At 44.4% G+C, this 21,668-nt stretch overlaps 1 protein-coding gene across 3 annotated transcripts in view; it reads left to right on the top strand.

The window, feature by feature from the left end:
* SPEF2 (sperm flagellar 2) overlaps positions 1-21,021 on the top strand; it is a 104,272-nt gene extending 83,251 nt beyond the window's left edge. For 2 of the 3 annotated variants that reach the window (XM_060280325.1, XM_060280324.1), the window contains 6 exons: positions 7,800-7,892; positions 8,855-9,034; positions 10,986-11,225; positions 12,771-12,893; positions 19,361-19,511; positions 20,160-21,016. In XM_060280325.1, coding sequence (XP_060136308.1) covers positions 7,800-7,892; positions 8,855-9,034; positions 10,986-11,225; positions 12,771-12,893; positions 19,361-19,465 — 741 coding nt within the window. In that variant the 3' untranslated portion in view covers positions 19,466-19,511; positions 20,160-21,016. Of the gene's footprint in view, positions 1-7,799; positions 7,893-8,854; positions 9,035-10,985; positions 11,226-12,770; positions 12,894-19,360; positions 19,512-20,159 lie in introns of all 3 variants that reach the window. The other variant, XM_060280326.1, reaches the window with a different exon arrangement.
* Positions 21,022-21,668: the final 647 nt, after the last annotated feature.

Here is a 21,668-nt window from a genome sequence, read left to right as displayed (position 1 = left end):
TGTGCCAGGGCGGTCTCTGCAGAAGAGACAGCCAAACTGTTTGTGGATCACGTATTCAGACTGCATGGATTACCTTTAAGGGTTATTTCGGATCGTGGCCGCCAATTTGTTTCCAGGTTCTGGAGGCGGCTCATGAACCTCCTGCAGGTGGAGGTCAGCTTGTCGACGGCTCGGCACCCGCAGACCAATGGACAGGCAGAGAGGGTCAACGCCATTCTGCAGCAGTACCTGAGATGCTACGTCAGCCAGAGGCAAACGGACTGGGTGGATCGCCTGCCACTGGCAGAATTTGCCTACAATAATGCAGTGCACGTCTCCACAGGGGTGTCGCCCTTTAAGGCCAACTACGGGCGCGACCTCAGATCTTTCCCGGAGAGGGAGGGGGAGGAGGAGGAGGAGGGCCCGCAGGCAGAGGATTGGGCAGAGGAGCTGGAGACGGTGCACCAGCAGCTCAGAGAACACTTGGAGAGGGCCAAGGAAGCGTACAAAAAGGGGGCAGATCGCCACAGGCGACCGGGGGAGGTCATCAGGGTGGGGGACAAGGTTTGGTTGTCCTCGGAGGGCCTTCCCACCAGAGGGAGGTGCAAGAAGCTGGCACCCAGAAGGTTGGGCCCTTTCACGGTCACGCAGCAGGTAAACCCGGTGGCATACAGGCTGGCACTGCCAGAGGACATGAGGGTGCATCCAGTGTTTCATAGATCGCTGCTGTCGCCGTACAGGGAAAGCAGCAGGCTCCGAGACAGCGAACAAACCCCCGAGGGAGGGGGGCAGAGGGAAGGCAGGGAGCAACTCAATGAGGCCACGGCCACCCTTGATTCACGGAGAGGGGTGGGGGGCCTGGAGTACCTCATGGCATGGGAGGATGCTCCACCGTCCCAGAATGAATGGGTCCCAGCCACTCAGATACAGGAGGAATTCCTGGTAGAAGAATTTCACGCCCTCTTTCCCCACAGACCCAAGCCCTGGCACATGGAAAGGGAGGGGGAGGGGGAGGAAGCACGGGAGAGCAGTTCACCATGGCGCTGGGAAGCGGAGTTTGAGGAACCAGAGGATGAGGTATGGGTGTCACCGAGATCCACCCAGTCAGAGGAAGGAGCAGATTGGCAGAACATTTTTACCCCTACCAGCTCTGATGCCACGGACTTTTTGGGATTCCAGTCCTCCCAGGCGGAAGGGGGGGGCTCGCAGGACTGGGGGGAGGTGTTCACACCAACGGGCTCGGAAAGCACTGAGTTCTTAGGCTTCCAGTCGTCACCGACACCTGGGGGGGACCTGGGGAGGGGTGAAGGAGAGCTTGGGAGGGGGGTGGATGTGAGGGACAGGGGATATCGCGAAGTCCCTCCCCTCCTGAGTTCAAGCCCATCCCCGAGCACAGGGGAAAGCAGAGAGAGTTCCGATGCCAGTGGGGAAGCAGGAAGTCGTGTCCGAGGCTCAGGCAAGGTAGAGGAGCCAGGGTCCCAGGTGGGACAGGAAGGGGCGAATAAGGGGGGGAGACCCATCCCCCCAACTCCGGAATTACGCAGAAAGAGGAGGGGAAAGAGGATGGGTCTGCCAAAGCTTTTGTGTTGGAGAAAGACGCGCCAAAAGCCATTCGGAGGTTCTGAAACCGACTGACCACATCACTCCGTGTAAATAGCAATGACTTCAGCACTGTAAATACGCAGCACCAATAAAAGAATAAAATGCAGAGCTGCGTAGCGTCGTTACTCTGAAGTAGCCCACTCCGGCCACTGTGACAGACATGGTTTGCAAAGATGTGGACATTAGTCAACACTGCAGACAAATATGTGGTTTTTTAGAAGAAATGTGCACTAAAACGCTAATGAAGTTTCATGAGGATTTTTAAAACAAACAAACAAACAAACAAACACAAATTGCTTCAGAAATGTGGAGAACTAAACTTAAGATAGCAAAAAATGGGAAGTGGAGAGAACCAAAACTGGCAGCTCCTTCTGCCCCTAGTCATTCATGCACCAATGTGGTTTTTAATTTAATTTTAGCCAGCACAGGCTAACTGTGCTGGCTTTAATTTAATTTTAGCCAGCACACCCCATGTGCTAACTGTAAGGCCAGTGTACCGACTTCAGAGCAAGCCTCTCTGAACACAGTGAGACTTCTTTCCAAGTAGACATGCATAGGACTGTGTTGTAAGAGTGGCTTGTGGTTCAGAAATGACATAGGCTGGCATGTGTGTGTGAAATTAATCAGAAGTGCATGTCAGTTTCAAAATTACTTCAAATTAAACATTTCAGACCATCTTATTTTAGGTCAGTTTCATGTGGTGCTCCCTTGCCCTTCCTTCAGAAGTGCATGATGGGGTTGGGGTAGGGTTCTGTGGAGTTCCTATCATCTTAGCACTGTAGTAAAGGGAAAGGGAAAGGAACCCCTGACCATTAGGTCCAGCCGTGACCGACTGGGGTTGCGCGCTCATATCATGTTATTGGCTGAGGGAGCCGGCGTACAGCTTCCAGGTCATGTGGCCAGCATGACAAAGTCGCTTCTGGCGAACCAGAGCAGCACTCGGAAACACCGTTTACCTTCCTGCTGTAGCGGTACCTATTTATCTACTTGCACTTTGACGTGCTTTCGAACTGCTAGGTTGGCAGGAGCTGGGACCGAGCAACGGGAGCTCACCCCGTCGCAGGGATTCGAACCGCTGACCTTCTGATCAGCAAGCCCTAGGCTCTGTGGTTTAACCCACAGCACCACCTGTAGTAATTTATAACAAATAGGTTGGTTTTGCATTCCGACTTGTGAGGAGCATTATTGCATTCCCTGTAAGATGTATCATAGTCATCCCAAAAGGCTAATTCCTGCATCTCCTCCCAAGACCTTTTGACCTATGGGAGGTGTCAGGGTTGATGTGGCTACTCTTGAGTAACGACCCTCCACATGCTTGTCTTTAAGATGCTTTTATTAGTGCACATTATTTACAGTGTAACGAGCTGCTGGTTTCATGTCTGCTCACTCCGAATCAGATTCCTGCACTGGCGATCGCCGGGTTCTAGACCAACATAAAAGCCTCGGAACTGTGAAGCGTCTCCCTTTTCTCCGCCTCCTCAATTCCGGTGTTGGGGGGAATGGCCTGCGGACTGACTGACTCCTGTCCCCTCTTTCTCCCTCCCTCTCTTCCTGCCTATGGAGCAAGGGCTCTTGGATGCTGCTCGAGGGCTGGCACTCCCTTTCCATTTCCTGGCTCTGCCCATCAGACCCTTTGCTCCCGTTGCTGCTCGGAGACGAGCTGCTCCTGATGAGGGGAGGCTGTTCTCTGTAAGCCTTCCCCCTTACAGGAGGGAACAGTTTAGCGGATGATTTTGGTGTGAGGAAAAGTGGGTCTGGAGGGACAGATGAGATGCTAAGTCCTGTCTCCTGCTCCCCCACCTTTCTACACTCGGCTTCCTAGGTGCCAACCCTGGGCAGCTAATGGCTCATGCCTGTGTTTGCTGCTCTCTTCTGCCATTGAGTAATTGAATAATGGCAGCACAAAGGCAACTTTTCACTAGAAAAAGGAAAAGCAAACCCCCATCATGTGGCAACACATTTTACCAGAAAAAGGAAAAGAAACAGTCGCCACTAGGGATGGAAAAACCACAAAGAGATGCTGCTCTCAATATTTCACCCACCTACGCAGAGTTGTGGTATTATGCTCAGCATAGGCAGAGACTAAAAACATACCAACAGCTCCAGAGTCAACACAGGAAGCTAGGTAGAACATCCTTTGGTTCAGTATCTGATATCAGTTCTCTGATCTTTGGGCTGGTAAATCTGAGTGAAACAAGAAAAATGTGTAAGTGATGTTGTTTTTGAGAAAAAATGTTTTTTTTTAAAAAAAAAAAATCTAAATCCACCCATAAAATTTGGTTACTTCCCAGTTGAAATCCCACAGAAGTTAATGAGGCTAAAATAATATGAACTGGGTTTTCTAGCTTACTGGGGCTGTGAATGCTTCTGGTCCGAGATGATATTGACAAGAAAAAGAATCTGTTTTTATATACTGAAGATGTGGACTTGGGTTTTGCCTCCCATGTTAAGTATCATCTCTAGACTTGCAAAGAACCCTTCTAACATAAGTAGCTTTCAAGTCAACTGCTTTCATTTTCACCATAGAACAGATTGATGCTGGAGACAAACTGTAGTCAGGTTTTCTTTTCAGAGACTTGAAAGTGTTATACCAAGCAGACGCATCTTTTCCTGTGGTGTAAACATTCATTTCTGGGGTCAGAGAAGTCTGAAACACTGCGAAACTTCTAAATGAACATGATACAGGAATGAGTGTGCACACACCATCGGCAAAAATGCCTCCATGATACCCCCTTCTGCTCCATTGCTGCAGCCAGTGATGAACCACAATTTCTGGGCCTAGCACAAGCTTGAAACAGGGCCCCAAGTCTGCTTTGAAAAATAGGACTGATTTGTACCTGTAAAGGGGAGGGCTTACAGAGAACCCCCCTTCATCCGAAGCAGCCCGTCTCCCAGCAGTCATGAGAGCGGAGGGTCTGATGGGGGAAGTCAGGAAACGGAGAGGGAGTGCCAGGGCTCTGGCAACATCCAAGAGCCCCTGCTCCATAGGCAGGAAGAGAGGGAGGCGGAAAGAGAGGACAGGAATCGGTCAGACAGAAGACCCGTCCCCCCGACGCCGGATGTGAGGAGGAGGAGGAAAGGGAGGCGCTTCTCAGTTCCGAGGCTTTTATGTTGGTCCAGAATGCAGAGGGGGGCAGTGCAGGAATCTGACTCGAGCGGGTAGACATGGAATCAGTAGTTCGTTACACTGTAAATAATGTGCATCAATAAAAAAGTCTGAAAGACAAGCATGTGGAAGGTCGTTACTCAAGAGTAGTCACTACATCCCTGACAGTACCCTTCAGCTTCTTTAGGTCCCTTTGATTAAGCCTGTTGCCCAATGCATACCTGAGTTGTGTTTATAGCCATAGTCGACAGTATAGCATGTATGGATATAGCTTTTCTACAACTACTCTGTAGTCCAGGCAACACAAGGCAAAAGTTGGGTGTGAAGGGGAGGGTAGGAAAAGAAACTACAGAATATGGGTATAAATTTGTTGAGAGGCATGTTGGGGTAACGCAGGGGGAAATGCTAAAGAAAAAGCTTTCTCCACTTAGAGCAAGGAACCTGAACCCCCCCTCCAGATGTTGCTGGACTAGCACTCCCATCATCCCTAACTGCAGGCCATGTTGGCTGGGGCTGATGGGAGATGGATTCCAGCTGCTCTACATACTGTTCCTTGCCCTGGGATCTAGAGCTAGTCTTTCTGTATGCTCTGGAAACCAGGTGCCTAGATCATTTACTCACGTAAGTTTTACAGGCTCCAGAGCGCATCAACAGCATCGGCTTCCATTTCCACGGAGGTTTCAACATCCCTGATGAATGACGGCTGCCCTTCCTTCCTGATGCCACATTTTGGTGGCCACTTTATGCACAGTATACGCCTGGTGGAAAGAAAGCACTCTGGGACACAGTTCTTCAGTGAGCATGTCACGTAGAGCACCATGCCCATGCTGCTCTCCTGCCTCTTGAACTGTGCATTGCAGGGCCAAACTAGAAGAGAATGCAATTCACACAGTTAGCAGTTGTGTGAAGGGCTTTTTGAAATCAAATTCCAATAGCAGAAGCCCTGATCCAAATTGGGACTTGGGGGGCAGGGAGGGCCCCAACCCTTCACCTCCTGTTGCAGTCTTGATCTGTATTGAACCTCCTATACTTGCTGCTTGCATTTAGGATGGATCTTTAATTCACCCCAATGGGAACTTTCCTAATAGCAGGGCAAGAGGGAAGCGAGAGAGACCTTAATTGGGAACACAGCAAAGGATTACTGTTTTTCACTGTCCAACACAAGGACTCAGGATGATCTTTTAGAAGCCATTCATGCAGCTGCAAATTATGTGAACGGTGTCTTGTCAAAGTTTCTTCCCCAGAGTTTCCTGTACAAGTGCTTTATTTTGCGCTTTTCTCTTATACACCCCCCCAAAAAAGACAGGGGGACTTGGTCTCTTCTTACTATGGTGTGAGCCCCTCCCTCCTGTTGCCAGTCAGCTAGTACAGTCAGCTTTTCTTGCCTCATGCCTAGGAAATGCCAGCAAAACTAAGAAACTTGCAATACATCATTGCAGACATACATACATACATACATACATACATACATACATGTGCACAAACACTACATTCTAAAACTTGTAGTTTGAGAGACAGCGAGAGCACTTTGTGTACATGCTCCATTGGCTCACTGTTCAGAATGTTGCCTGTTCTGCTCTAACATTCTTCTGAACTGCACCAGCAATCATGACGAGATTTAGATGGCTGATAATATAGCGTGCCTAAACATTCTTCAATAACAGCCACTAAGGCTTGGTTTTCCTCTTATGGTAACCGGCTTGCATCCTGGGTCAGGCATTCTCCCTAGGCCCCTGTGCATGGAGTTCTGTCTGCAGATTACTGTTGGATGAGTAGTAGATGAAGAAGTTGCCCCATTTCATCTAAAACTAGCCACTGCAACTTTCTTTTTATCCTCCTCAGCTGTCAATTTTTCCCTGATTCTAGAACCAGAATCACTGACTCATTTTGAAACACAAGAATGTTTCATTTAATGCGTCACTGAAGTCTGGCTGTTGCTGTATGTGACCTAGCATGGAAATCAATTTTTGCTGTCTCTCCAAGTACAGTTTTTCCCTCCCTTGAATGTATCCTGCTGTTACATGTTAGTTTTCATAAATACCTGCACCAGAAAAAGGAGTGTGTGTGTGTGTGTGTGTGTATTAACACACACAGTTATAAATCTGTGCACAAAAACATGTTTAAAAAAATTAATCATAAAATCAATTATATATCACTGCACTCAAAGGATATATATCTATTCTAGAGTTGAACAGATGAGCCTTGAGAGAGATTGGCATGGTAGTCATTAGCAACAATGATTATGTGACTGTGTGACCTTAGCAACAGCAGTGCCTCCATATCTGCCTAATAAGCCTTAATACTTAATAGCAGTTAAAAGCAAGCTATTGCCTTGAAACTCAGCCTGCAGATTTCCCAGAGGTATCTGGTTACTTTGGGAAACAAGATACTAGACTAAATGGGTGTTTGGTTGGATCCTCCTGGGCGTTTGTATTTAGTTCTTAAAGTGTCCAAAGAGGGACATGAATAATAACCATTCTTTGGGTTGTATCCAAGTAAATCATTGCACGTGCAGAACGACATCTGTGAATGCAACAGAACTTCCCCTCCCTTTCCTCCTTTTATGCACCTTGGCGCCACCCCCAGAAAAGCCCCAGACCAAATTTGAGTGGCACATGGGGGGAAGAGAGAGGAAGGGTAAATTATGTTGAAACTTGTGAAAGTTGTTCCATTTGCATGCAATGATTTGGTTGGATAGAACATTTTATGTCCAGATGACCAGAATGGTGAGAAGTATAGAAATCAAGTCCTATGAGGAAAGAGATTAAGATGGAATAAAGAATGGTAGTTGTATTTAAATATCTGAAGAGCTGCCGCATGGTAGACAAGACTTGTTCTTAGTTGCTCCAGAGAACATGACTGGAAGCAACGGGTTAGCGGAGAAGCAGATTTGGCTAAACGTTCAGAGAAACGTCATAATTGTAAGAGTTGTTCAGCAGTGGAATGTGATGGTGGGTTATCCTTTGCTAGAGATCTGAACAGAGGTTGGACAGACATTTCTCAGGGATGCTTATAGTTTTTGCCTTTTGCATTGTGGATCCTGCAGTAATCAAGCAGTTTGGGCTAGTTGACCTACGCAATCCCTTTCAACTGTATGGTTCTGTCATTCCAGGTCGGTCTGTGGTTTAAAGGAAGTGAAGATTTACCCATTCCAGAAAGCCCTACAGAACCTTTTCCATTTAACCGCCAGGAGCACCTTATAAAAGTAAGTGTAAAAAAATACAGGTAGGTAGCCGTGTTGATCTGACGTAGTCGAAACAAAAAAAAAAATCCTTCCAGTAGCACCTTAGAGACCAACTAAGTTTGTCATAGGTATGAGCTTTCGTGTGCATGCACACTTCTTCAGATACATTGAAACAGAAGTCACCAGACCCTTATGTATAGTCAGAAGGTGGGGAGGGGTATTACTCAGAAGGGTGGTGAGAATGGGTGATTGGCTGATAGAAGTGGTAAACCTGTTAACGACTGTTAACAACTGCAATTGGTCTTGCAGGAAAAAGCAAGGAGTAAGATGGCATAAGAAAGCTTTATCATGTATAATGAGATAATAATCCAATGTCCTTATCCAGACCAGGTCTCTCCATGGTTTTAAGCTTGGTAATGAGTTGCAATTCAGCAACTTCTCTTTCCAGTCTGTTTCTGAATTTTTTTCTGGAATAAGACAGCTACTTTGAGAACTTGTATAAAATGTCCTGGGAGATTGAAGTGTTCTCCTACTGCTTTCTTTGTCTTGTGATTCCTGATGTCACATTTATGTCCTTTTATCCTTTGGCGTAGGGTTTGGCCTGTTTGTCCAACACAAAACTGACAGAACTAACACACAAGGTAGCCCAACCATACCGGCAGAAAGCTGAGCCAGCCATATCGCCAGACATTTTAAGATTTGTTCCAGAATCCCCCCCCCTTAAGTTTTTATACATTCCTGGTTGCAGTGGCAACCACATTGTCCCACATGAGTGGAAAGTGGACTTCAGTATGAAAATACCCAATTCAAAATTGCTGCAGATCACTACATGCGCATTGAAACCACACGATGTTTTCCCAGTGCAGAGATGTTCCTCATTGGAAAGACTTGCGAAATGGTTCGGACATTGCATGTATACTTGGATAGATTATTCTCATACAATATCCTCTACGTCAATTAACTGAAGCATGTTTCTTTTACAGTTTTTCTTTACTTTATTTGCTGATCCTGAAAAAGACCCTCCTCAGCTAAACTACACAGAGATGCTCCTTTATTTTGCATCCGATCCTGATTCTGTCAATGGTATCTATCGGGCCCTCAGTGTCGCAACAGGGACACACATTCACAGGAAAAAACAGGAACTCCCTCCTGTTCCCCCACGGGTAAATGTGCTGTTGATCTTGACAATAATTTAGCATTTGCTGGTGACAATTGAATTTCTTATTCCTTAAAGCTGGGCTGTTAAATTGTTTTCAGTCTACACTGGCTGCACCAAACTGAAATGAGAATGCTAATTCTGAATATTTTTCACTTAATCACCCTTTCTGTTCTGGGTTGTTTCCACACTTTCTCCTTAGTCTGGAGTTGCCATCTTCTGCTCGCTCACTTTCTCTAGAGAATCAAGATGATGTTATTGCTGATGCCATTGCATCCCAATGATCCCTGCACAGTCCCTCCCATTCCCCACTTTTTTAAAATGGAAATGCAGTCTGTTCAATCAGCCTGTCCATTGTGTCAAGTGCTGTGGATGCTTTTCAGGGCTGTAAATGCCTTCAATTAAAATCTGCTTGCAAGCTCTGCCACCCTTTGGTCTTTTTCTGTGGCGTGTGGCAGTACCATTGTTGATAAAGAACCTCTTTAATTACTGCTTCCCTCTGATGTTTTTTATTTTTTTAATACTCTTTCTTGGATAATGAAATTGTACTATTTCAGTAATATAGAAAAGAAGAAGACAACGGGGAGGAGAAACAAATAATGACGTCCTGGCAGCAGAAGTTGACACCATATGTCTCACTAACAGTCACTAAAGATTTCGAAAGTGCTTTTGATGCCTTTCAGAATCCCACCACATGAGTCTGAAGGCCATGGCATGATGCGGACATCTCTTCTGCTCAGAAATGTCAACTGGCCCACAATGAAGCAGTTACATTACTGGCTAGGGTTGCATTTATATCTCTTTTAGATGTCACATAACCTCTGTTTTAAAACAGCCACACTGGCTGCCAGTTCATTTCCAGGCCTAATTCAAGGTGTTCACATTAGTGTTTGAAGCCCTAAACAGTTTAGGCCTCCAATATCTGAAAACTCTCTCCCTCCCTACAGACCCTTTTGGGTGCTAAGATTGACAGAGGTAGTTCCTCCACCCTCAGAGGGTTGGGGGAGACTTTCCAGGAGATGATATTCCCTGTTGCAGCCCCTAAATTGTAGAACTCTGCAAAGAGGTGCATCTGCCACTTTCATTGTATAGCTTCTGGGAAATGGCGAACACACACACACACACACAAGGACCCATCCATTTTTTGTGGTTGCAAATTGTTGCAAATTGTTTTTTATATTGTGTTTTCATGTTGGGACCCTAGGGTGAAGGGTTGGTGAATAATAATAATAATAATAATAATAATAATAATAATAATAATAATAATAATAAAGAAGAATAGTTTCCACTATATATATTAGGAGATAGGGATGGTTCAGCCTGATATTTCTAATCAGATTAGTATAACAGAGTACATGCTTTTCTTCAGGAACCACTGAGAATCTCAGTTCTGCAATGCAGGCTAAGCTTTTCTCAATAGACTTCCCAACAAACTTACAAAACTACAGTTCTTAGGATCCTCAACAGTTAAACCATTTTAAAAATAGTATAGATTTCTAGTGATTGTGCCAGTCTTGAATGCCCTCCCTAAAGAAGTGCATTAGATCCTAGCAGTACAAATTCACACTTGTCTGAATTTTGCAATGCAGCTCTACAAACACACAATATTTATGAAAATGCATATATCGGGAGGAATGTATATATCATGAAAAAAATAATGTTAGTGAAAAAGGCATACAAACATGAATTATATCAAGGGAAATTGTTCCCAAAATGTGCACATTAGCCAAAACTCCTTATAAGACTTTGTTAAGAGGAGAAGGTTGCACAAAATTCTAATGAATTTTTATGAAGGCTATCACAAATTGTTGCAGAAGGTGGCAAACTGAATTTAAGATTAGAAAAATGAGAAACAGAGAGAACTGAAATTGACAGTTCCTCCCTCCCTTAGTAGCCACCAAGCTTAATCATCTGATCATTAGCAAGCTATTCCAATCTGTCATACTTTCCATCCCCAGTATGTTCCTTCTGCTGAGCAGCTGATAAGTGACGGACAGGATGAGCAGGAAGAGGAGGAGGCTGCTGAGGAAAGTGAAGAGGAAGAAGAAGAGAAGGAAAAGGAAGAGGAAGCTGAGTCTTTCACCAATGAAGGAAACATTTCTCTGGATACACTACTCAAAGTGTTTCAGCATGAAACAAACAAAGCTGCTGACAACCACAGATTTAGTGGTTATCTGAAACCAGAGGATACTTACGAGGTTGGTAAACCAGCGAATGGTTCCAATGCTTGTTTAATTAATCTAGTATCCTACTCTTGTCCAGAAGCTCGTTGCAGGTAACGTGTCACTTATTACAATTTTAAAGATTAAGCAGGATTGCTTAACTTTTGTCAACCAATAGCAGCCCAGTCTAAACGGCCTTCTACTGCTTCTGAAATATGACCAGGCTAGGGCTCACTTGGGACCTCCAGAGATGGGGAGATCCATAAATATAGGAAAACTACACAAACGTGTGTGTCTGTGTGTGTCATGTAAGAATACACAGAGTTCTAAGTATCAGGTTGTCAAACGCTCACCACGGACAGCCAGCTGGAAGCCCCTCAGGCTGATTTGTGAGGAAAGGCGGGGTGTGAATTAAATAAAGAAATAGACTCTAGTCGTGGTCTTAACCAACTTAAATCAAGATGTGGCAAGAGAGTTTCCTCACAGTTTTACTTTTAAGGAAAATAGCACAGTTACATGTGCCCTGAAAAAAGTTGTGTCTCTCCACGGATGTCTCATGTAAAGGGAAAGGGTAAAGGGACCCCTGACCATTAGGTCGACTCGTGACCTACTCTGAGGTTGCGGCGCTCATCTCGCGTTATTGGCCGAGGGAGCCAGCGTACAGCTTCCGGATCATGTGGCCAGCATGACAAAGCCGCTTCTGGTGAACCAGAGCAGAACATGGAAACGCCGTTTACCTTCCCGCTGTAGCGGTACCTATTTATCTACTTGCACTTTGACATGCTTTCGAACTGCTAGGTTGGCAGGAGCTGGGACCGAGCAATGGGAGCTCACCCCGTCACGGGGATTTGAACCTCCGACCTTCTGATCGGCAAGCCCTGGGCTCAGTGGTTTAACCCCACAGCGCCACCCGCGTCATGTAATGGCCTTTATTCTGAGTGTACAGTATAGCAGCTAGCATTGTGAGACTGGAAGTTACCAGTTCCCTGAGCTTGTGCACAGGCAAGCCACAGCCTCAGACTCCTACCTGCAGCATGGGGATAATGCTAAGGACTTAATGGACCTATTGTAAGGATCACTGGGATAAAGCGTGTGAAGCAGTCACCATCCATATGACCATCCTTATGGCCAAGTGTTAGACATTTGAAGCACTCTCTGTAGTTGCTAAATATTTCATGGAGCCTGACTGCCTAACAGTTGCATAGCAAAATAGAGTCACAGCCCCCCAGGCCACACTCAGTAGAATACAGCAGTCCCCGTGGCCATAAAGGATGTTCATCCCTGCCTTGCCGAAATGGTTTGCAGCCCAGCATCACAGCGACTTCCTAGGAGGGAAGGTAGTAGGGAGATCAGGGCTGGCAGCTCACCATCAGAGCCAATCCGGTGGTCCCATCAGTGTGCCCAGTCTCTCCATTGCCTTGTTCTTCCTCTTGCTGGTAATCTGCAGCAATGCTGCTGCCAGGAAGCCAGTGCCGAGGCTCTGTCCCACTAGGTGAGCTGCTTCTGACAGCGTTCTGATTGTTGCTTTCCAAATTGCTACACTTTCCTAATACAGTAAGCTGTTTGTATGTTCCCTTGAAGCATTTCATTAAGGTATACAAGGATCTTGGATCCGAAGATCTGAAGCCCATCCCAGTGGCGCTTCTTTTGCAGCACCCCTTCATTCAAGACTTGATTAACAGCTACCAGCCGTACAAGCTTCACGTAAGTATCTGTTTCCCTGTAAGTACACAGGGATCCGGAATGTCTTTTCTTTTTTTTACATTCAGGAAATACAAAGTGCTGTGAAGTGAAAACAGACCTCTTCATTTACAGAGTCTCTATATACAATTGTAACAACCGTTTTGCTTGGGAAGAGAGGGCATTTACTGGGGCTATGCTGAATGTTCTGCAACAGGCTGCTCAAAATTGGCACGTGCTTTGGTGACCTGTTTGTTCCCATGGTTGTTGTTTCTCAGTGCCATTGGCCCTCCTCCGCTTCCTCATTTGCCCTCGCTGACCTTCGCTCTGTGTGTCTGTGTAGTTGACGGTTGTAATCAGCACTTGTACCATTCTTGATACCATCTTATCAGATATTATTGTGACATCACTGACAACATTCATATGAGTTATCACTGCTCAGTTAAATTAAATGGCAATGAGGGCAAATGTGGCATTTTAAAACCATAAATATTTTTGCAGAGAGTGTCCAGAATTTCCCAAAACAGGAGAAAAGGTCTTGCTCAGGGAAAGGGAGGCCAGATTCTTCTTATTTGGAGTCATTACTACATGATGGTCATTGGATGTATTCTGGAAACACACATACAAAGAAGCATGTCCTTTTCCCACACACTTTCTCATCAAAGATGGAGGTGCATATTCACCCACTGGACATTCATCTCTACTTTCATGAGGACTGGAGATCAATATATCTTCCCTTGCTGCTTCTAGAAAATATTTTAAAAAAAACCTTGAAGAAGACAGCTGTTAGGGAACCCTACATCTCCAAATTTTGCATGCATGATATATGGAACAGGAGGCTATGAACCAACCTCCACCTTCCTCACTCTGTATCTCCTTATACTTACTGCTGATGATAAATGGTGACAATCTAACAAGTTGTTTCTTTATATTGTTTTGGTGCCCTTGAGCTTGGGAGGGATCAAGGGTTTTCTCTAGGTTGGGGAGGCCTACTATGACAAAGTGTTGAGAAGACCTCATCCTAGATAGCCCCAAAGCCTGCAGCTAGTCCTGCATGCTGGCAATCAGGTTCGAGGTTGAATGTCTTTACGTCAGGTTCCAAGGTGATAGGGATTCTGCACCCGCCTCTCCCAAGACTCATCGAATAAACAGCAATGCAAAAAACAAAACAAAACAAAAAAGAGGTTTCTTTTCAAGAAGATTAAAACTTCATGAAAACAAACCCCATAGAGCTGTGTTATTCAGAGATCACTTGTGAGATAAAAGGAGCAGAAGCTAACGGGTGTGGTTTATAAGGAGGCAGCATCTCCACTTGTGAAGCTGATAGGGATCCAGAGGAGAAAGCAGTGGCATGTTGCTGAGTAATGTCGAATGTTGCTCCTTTGTGGATGAAGTGCTGGCTTCTAAGCAAGACTTCGCAGCTTGTGACCCACCAAGCTGAACACAGCCTAGAAGTGATGTAGTTGTGGCCTTGCTGGCTGGCCTGGGGCTTGGCAGATCCCAAGCTTTTGAAGCCCCAGGCAGGCACCGCAACTATTTATTACCCCGTATTAAATATTGCTATCTATGCGCATGGCACTTTGGAGAGGGCAGGCATGAAGGCTGCTGGGAAAGTGGCGTGGCTCCCTCACCCCACTCGCCCCACCCCATGGGTGCACAGCATGTGCGCTGCTCCAGGTGCCAGAGAAGCTAGCTCCGCCTCTGAGGAAAAGTAAACTAGGAGGTGCCTCAAGTCCCATGTTGGGCTACTCTTTGCCTTGGTGGGTCACAGCCTGTGCAGGCTTTTAAGTATAGAGACGAAGGATTCTAAACTAGTTAACCAGGCAGTTTATAATTATTAGTAGTAGTATTGTTGTTGGTGGTGGTGGTGATTTTTTGTATCCCACCCATCTGACTGGGTTAACCCAGCCACTCTGGGGAGCTTCCAACAGAATATACAATATACAAATATTGTATACAATTTTCCTGTACATCCAAATTCTTAGATTGTCCATATTACGCAATTGCTTCATTGGATATAACTCGTTCTTTTTATCGTTCATCATTATAGCACACCATATGCAATTCAAGGCAGCTGGTCGCTTGTAGTTCACCCTTTAATTCTTTTTTCTCTCTCCACTGCGTTGGTCAGTACAACAGACCTTCCTTGTTATATATCTGTGTTCCAGATCATTTTGCAATAATGGCCCAAACCTCTTTGGTTTCTAAGGAATCAAGTGTATCCTGTATAGTAAAGGTAAAAGGTAAAGGGACCCCTGGCCATTAGGTCCAGTCGTGACCGACTCTGGGGTTGCGCGCTCATCTCGCATTATTGGCCGAGGGAGCCGGCGTACAGCTTCCAGGTCATGTGGCCAGCATGACAAAGCCGCTTCTGGCAAACCAGAGCAGCACATGGAAACGCCGTTTACCTTCCCGCTGTAGCGGTTCCTATTTATCTACTTGCATTTTGACGTGCTTTCGAACTGCTAGGTTGGCAGGAGCTGGGACCAAGCAACGGGAGCTCACCCCGTCACAGGGATTCGAACCGCTGACCTTCTGATCAGCAAGCCCTAGGCTCAGTGGTTTAACCACAGCGCCACCTGGGTCCCCTATCCTGTATAGTACAGGCAAATAATTATACTTAAGCAAATTTGATTGTTTGAGATTTCACAGCAGGGCAAGTCTGTGGCAACAAGTAATACATGCTATAACTGATTTTTCACTAATGTGACCATTTATTGGGTATTTGGAAGATATGTTAATGAAATGCTGGTTGTATGTATCTGTCTCTTCTAGCATACTAGAACTGATAATGATTTACAGCCCTCCATTGGCTAACATTTTCCTTTTGTTATTAGTACCATTTGCTTCACTTGCTAGTAACTACAGTGCTATGAATGCAGAGTTTTTGCATGGGATGTAAACAGCATAGCTGGAGTGCAGCATTTCTGCTGCAATCACTGGGTATACAGGTGAAACTCAGAAAATTAGAATATCATCGAAAAGTGCATTTATTTCAGTAACGCAACTTAAAAGGTGAAACCAATGTATAAGATAGATGCATGACATGCAAAGCAAGATATGTCAAGCCTTTATTTGTTGTAATTGTAATTATTTGTCGTTAGGCGAGTCAATTATAAATGCAATGGAATTAATGAAATGTAATAGCGATGTTTATTTTTGTATTATTGTAACTACTTGTTTTATTACTGTGGAATTTCCAAAAGAAAGCATTTGTAAAAATTAAAAGGGAAAAAAATAAGTTGCATTTCTGAAATAAATGCATATTTCGACGATATTCTAATTTTCACCTGTATCTATGGGCTCATCCAGACTTGCCCTTGCCCCTCCACTTTCCCCCTGGGAAACCCCATCTTTACTGCAAAACCAGAGCAAACATCAATTGGGATTTCTCTGGATTGACACCTGAGACGATTTATTGCCTAAAGAGTAGATATTCCCGAGGAAAGTAGTGGGACTAGGGGAAAACCACTCAGAACCTTGCCTAGTGTAAAACAAATTGAAAACAACTTGGACCCATACTTTCTAGGCATGGGACAAGCGGGAGTGTGGGTGAACCCTATATTACAACAATAACAATATCAATAATAATAATAATAATAATAATAATAATAATAATAATAATAATAATTCCCCTTCCATCTGGATGGGTTGCCCCAGCCACTTTGTGTGGCTCCCAACAGAATATTAAAAACACAATAAAACCTCACACATTTAAAAAAACAACAACCCCGATACAGGGCTGCCTTCAGATGTCTTCTAAGAGTCAGATAGTTGTTTACCTCTTTGACATATGGCGGGAGAACATTCCACAATGTGGGTACCACTACTGAAAAGACCCCTTGCCTGGTCTCCTGTAACTTCATTTCTCTTTCTCTTTCTCTTTATCCAACTCCCCTTCCCCCCGGCCTATTTTTTAAAAATGGAAATGGTTTGGTGCCCCATGGTGCAACCCACTTCTAAATCAAGTCACAACCCACAAGTATAAGCAAATAGGGTTGCATCCAAATTTAGTCCTACTTAGAGTAGATCTGTTGAAATTAAGGAACTTAAACTAGTTGTGCCCATTAATTTGAATGGGTCTACTCTGAGCAGGGTTAACTTCGAATACAATAGATAGTTCTATTTCAGCCCTTGGTTAATGGCATCACTCTTCTTTTAGTGATATTGTTTTCATCTATACGGAGATACAACTCAAGGAAGCATGTCCTCTTACTGCTGAACATTGAGGCACTCCTGATAAGCCCTCCAAGTATCCCCAGGGTTCCTTGGAGCTGAGTGGGGAGAAACAACAGATCTCATGGAAATTTCTTAATCCTTTCCTTCTGGAAGCTGTGAGTCACTCTGAAGTCACTCTTGTTGCAATTCCTCATTCTTAACAGGCAGTTCCTTGAAATGGCATTTTTCTTAGAAATCAAATCCTCTCAGTTGTGAGTCACAACTTTGAGAAAGAGAGAGAGAGAGAGAGAGAGAGAGAGAGAGAGAGAGAGAGAGAGAGAGAGAGAGAGAGAGAGAGCGCATTCACTGTTCTGTTCTTTCAGAAGTAGAACATCTCGTGCAGGTACTGATTAATAGATACTGGTGTGCCAAATAGCCTGGGCGATAAGGTTGCCCGGGGCACACATCTGATGAAGGGTTAGTAAGACATCAGTTGTACTTTTTTGTATCATTTCTAGCAAATTTCTGTGGTGCTGCCTGCACACGCACACAGTTCACATGCCCGGTTCTTTCTGCTCCACTCACTCTCCCTTTGATGTGCATCAGTGTACAATAGACTCCGGAGCTTTCGATTTGTCACCCAGATACATCCACACCCCTCTTCCTCTGCTCTTTTCCTTTGCTCTTGTATCCACGAAGCCATCCTCTCTTTTCAGGGCTTGCCCAACACATTTTGCTCCCTGAGATAAAGCAGCAAATGGTTCTTCCCCCTTGCCAGCAACTCGAGCTGCATAGTACTAGGGACAGATGGGCAGCCTCCAGTTTGTACTACCTAGACCTTGCCTTTGGTGTGCCCACTCCAACGAGTTATGGAGAACGGCAACATGTGAATGGGCCTTTTCAGTGGTGGCTCCTCCATTGTGGGATCCTCTCCCCAGTAAAGTATTCCTGGCACCATCATTATCAACTGTTTACCCAGGACATTCCCCCCCCCCTCACTGGGATCCTTTTGTACGATGGCCCTGCCTGTTTGGTGTTCATCATTTAGGGGGTAGGGTAGCATTCATCCTTGTTTATAATATTGCGGGATGAGCACTTACAGTCAGTAATGTTGTTTTATGCCTTTGGGTGTTTGTTTTCCATTCTTGTAGGTGTATGCTTTTCTTTCTTTTTTTACAGTTGTAAGTTGCTGCAAGACTTTTCTTTAAATACTCTATTGATTTTGCTCATAGTTTAGAAAACAAAACACAATAGGGAGAACTGTTGAATCCCATATTGATGGGTGGTAGATATAAATAATATAAGTGACTACGGTAGTATAACTTATACTTCACACGAGGAAAACAAACACAGGAAATGAGCTAAAAAGAAGGGGAAATGGGGGTGCATCAATACAACTCTGCAAAAATCATATCATTTCCACATATTCCATATATCTCCCGAGGCTGCAGTCAAGGAGTGTGGCAGCCATGCCCTATTCATAACTTCAAAAATATCTCGCCAAACTGCCCAAATGGCTTCTGGCTTAGTCCTACCAGACAAAAGTCTTACATGCCAGGTAAGCATTTCCTGATGTTACTCCACCATTTCCCAGTGTTGGTTCTTCCACTTCTGAACCATAGTAGTTCATTCCAAAGGCAATAATAATAATAATAATAATAATAATAATAATAATAATAATAATAATACCGGTAATAATAATACCGGTAATAATGCCTTCAGTTTTATTTCCTCATTTCTACTGTCAAATATTGATAATAGCGCCAGCTGGGGTGTAGGTTGAACAGGTTCTCTAAGAATATTTTTTGTAGTAAGATAGTAGTAGTAGTAGTAGTAGTAATAATAAAATAACCCAGACAGAGGCAGTGCTGCAGTCCTCTTAGAGCAGTCGTCCCCCTTTCTGTTCCCAATATCTAAACCTATATCCCTTCCCACCATTCCATGAATTATGGCTCCTGGCACACAGGCCAGCTTGCTGCATCCTTTGCCTCTTCCTACTCAGCCTCCCCCTTGAATTTTCAAACCCACACCAACCTTTTTGGCAGGCCAGGCCTCCCAGCACCCAGCAATGCAGCTTGACCTCGTACTCCAGGCCAGGCGCCTTCTCCACTTTCCATCCCGCCACCTTTGTGGTCACCCCCTTCTGCGATTCATGTGCATTATTATTTTATCGCCCTGTGCAATTCTCCACTGGAGCCCACCCTGTGCTCATCATGTGAGCCTTTGGTTCTGCACCCAGAGAAAGTCGTTGGATCCAGCAACTACCACCCCCAGGAGGAGTTTTGTTTGTTTGGTTTTTTTCCCCTTTTGTTTACCTGTTTGTTTTTTTACAGACAATTTACGGGCCAACTGGATTGCCCGCATGGCCCAAGCTCGATCTGGCAAGGTGGAGCAGATGGAGCACACTGATGGCTGTGCTCAAAGGGGGCAAATTATAGGATTTACCCTCACAAGTAACAACTTCTAAAATATGAACTAACAAAGGTAGAGTTATTGGCTGGTTGTTGCACACGACAGCCTGTTTCTGTTTTGTTTTGTTTCGACATCGTGAAGTTTGACATCGTGAAATTAATATTGTTGGTGGAGGAAATGCATGTTGGTTTGGAATTCAGGTAATATAGAAGCTAGATAAAATAGAATCTTATAACTCATTCATTAGTACTTTTCTAGTTGTAAGCCTTTACATAGTATTTGGAGTAAGGTGATTTGTGTCATTGGGGTACTACGGTATGTGTGTATAATTCTGTACCAATAACCATTCTGTATTATGCAAATCAATTCTAATTTTGTAAAAGGGGATGCAGCCATAATTTAATAAATTATATGTTGCTAGCATTATTTGAAATGTTTTCAAATACAGTACAGTACCTCTTAAGTGTATTCCAGGGATCCTTACTCCAATGATAAGTTTCCTCCTATAGAGGAAGGTTTTTTGCTAGTTTTCCATTAGTTAAGTATTAGCCTGAGTGTTAAGTATTAGTTAAGTATTAGCCTGAGTACTTATCTATTCATTATGTAGATCAGCATGCCTATTTTTGATTGCTGAATAAGAGGACCTACTTCAGTAACCTTCAGCAGTCAGCTGGCTGTATAGTGACGTCCTTCTAACTTATTTTTTTCTTATTCCTGTAGGATTTTAAATTGATGCTGCAGACAGCGAACCAAGCACATCCAAGTGATGGAGATACCCCTGTCATCTCAAGTTAAAATATTATGGGTTGGGGAGGCTTTCTAATACAACAAAAGCATTTCCAAATACTTTCCTGAATTTTGGGGGTTGATCCTTGCTCCGTTGTGGAACTCTTCACTTCAGTTAGCATAGTAATGTTTTGTATTCACTCTATTTTAAATAAAAGTTTATTTCAGCAATACAATGCTAATGTGATCTTAAACGCTCAGGGCCAGAGCCATTTCACATGTTATACAGTGATAAAAACCCAGGTGTGCTCATTTGGTGGGGGAGCTGTAAGGAAGCTTGGCTTCCTAATGAGTCACTGGTATCCATAGGAGTAATAATTATTGATTTATATACCACTGGCTTGCCATTCAAAGCTTAAAACCCAATTATAAATAAAGCCACCCAATGAAACCATTTCATCAAAACGTTAAAATAAACATTCACATTTTTCAAATTGTACAATAAACATGCAAGCTAAAACAGTATAACATTTAAAACAGTTGCCCAAAAAAGCAGTTAAAACAGGAGGCTCAAGGGAATGCTTGTCTGAACGGCTGTGCCAGCACACTGCCAATACCATTGGGGCAGCATTTCACAACACTGATGCCACTAGTGAAAAAGCCCACCTCTGTCCTACCAATTGGCATCTGTCTGTCTCAGGAGACAATGGAGGAGTGCGCCTTTGTAGGTGAGGTCAAGCTGTTGGATGGTTGCAACACCTGTTGTGGTTGTGGAGTGCAGGAGAGACATGTTTTGTTGCAGCTGGGGCAGATGAAGGCATCCTTGTGCTGCTGCAGATGCGCCATGGCGTTTCTTCTCTCTGTGGTCCTCCCAGCAGTTATTCCTCCTCTGGTCACTGCTATAGATGCACAACCTGACTTACTTTCTCCAGGCACTGTGGTCATCTGCAAGGGATTCCCACACGGCGGGGTTAATGTTGCCAGTCCACATGCCATGTTTGCAAACATCTTTGTAACATAGAGTTGGTTTGCCAACAGGCCTGGTGCCTGAAGCCATGTCTTCCTGCTACAGTGAAAATGAAGAAGAGGGGGGGTACTCACTTAGGACCACCCAGTATTCTAAAATACCATAACCTTTAGTTTTTATCCAAAAGGTAGCAGAAAAACCACAAAAGTGGTTTCTCAGAGTTGGGCCCCACTTGTGGAGAGTGGAAGGGTGAAACCAAGCTGCTTGCATTGGTTGTTGGGTCAGCTGCACTTTGCGCATAACAAATGGATATTAAAACTCGCATCATCCATGTGTGTGTTCTGTGTTTTTGAGCCCAGCTTGTCCCCTGAGCCCAGCTTTCCTCTGTCTTCAGTGTTTAAATGAGAAAAGTACCTGTTTTTGCAATAATTTAGTAATCTTCTTGCTGATTTGGCCCTGCCCCATGATTCTCTTTTTGTTTCAAAGGTGAAGATCAAATTCAGAAGGTTATATTTGTCCTCATAATGTTTTTTTAA

This window comes from Zootoca vivipara, chromosome 11 (genome assembly GCF_963506605.1).
Source record: "Zootoca vivipara chromosome 11, rZooViv1.1, whole genome shotgun sequence".
Taxonomy (NCBI): Eukaryota; Metazoa; Chordata; class Lepidosauria; order Squamata; family Lacertidae; genus Zootoca; species Zootoca vivipara.
The sequence above is the reverse complement of the archived record's forward strand: the minus strand, read 5'-3'. Positions and strand labels throughout refer to the sequence as shown.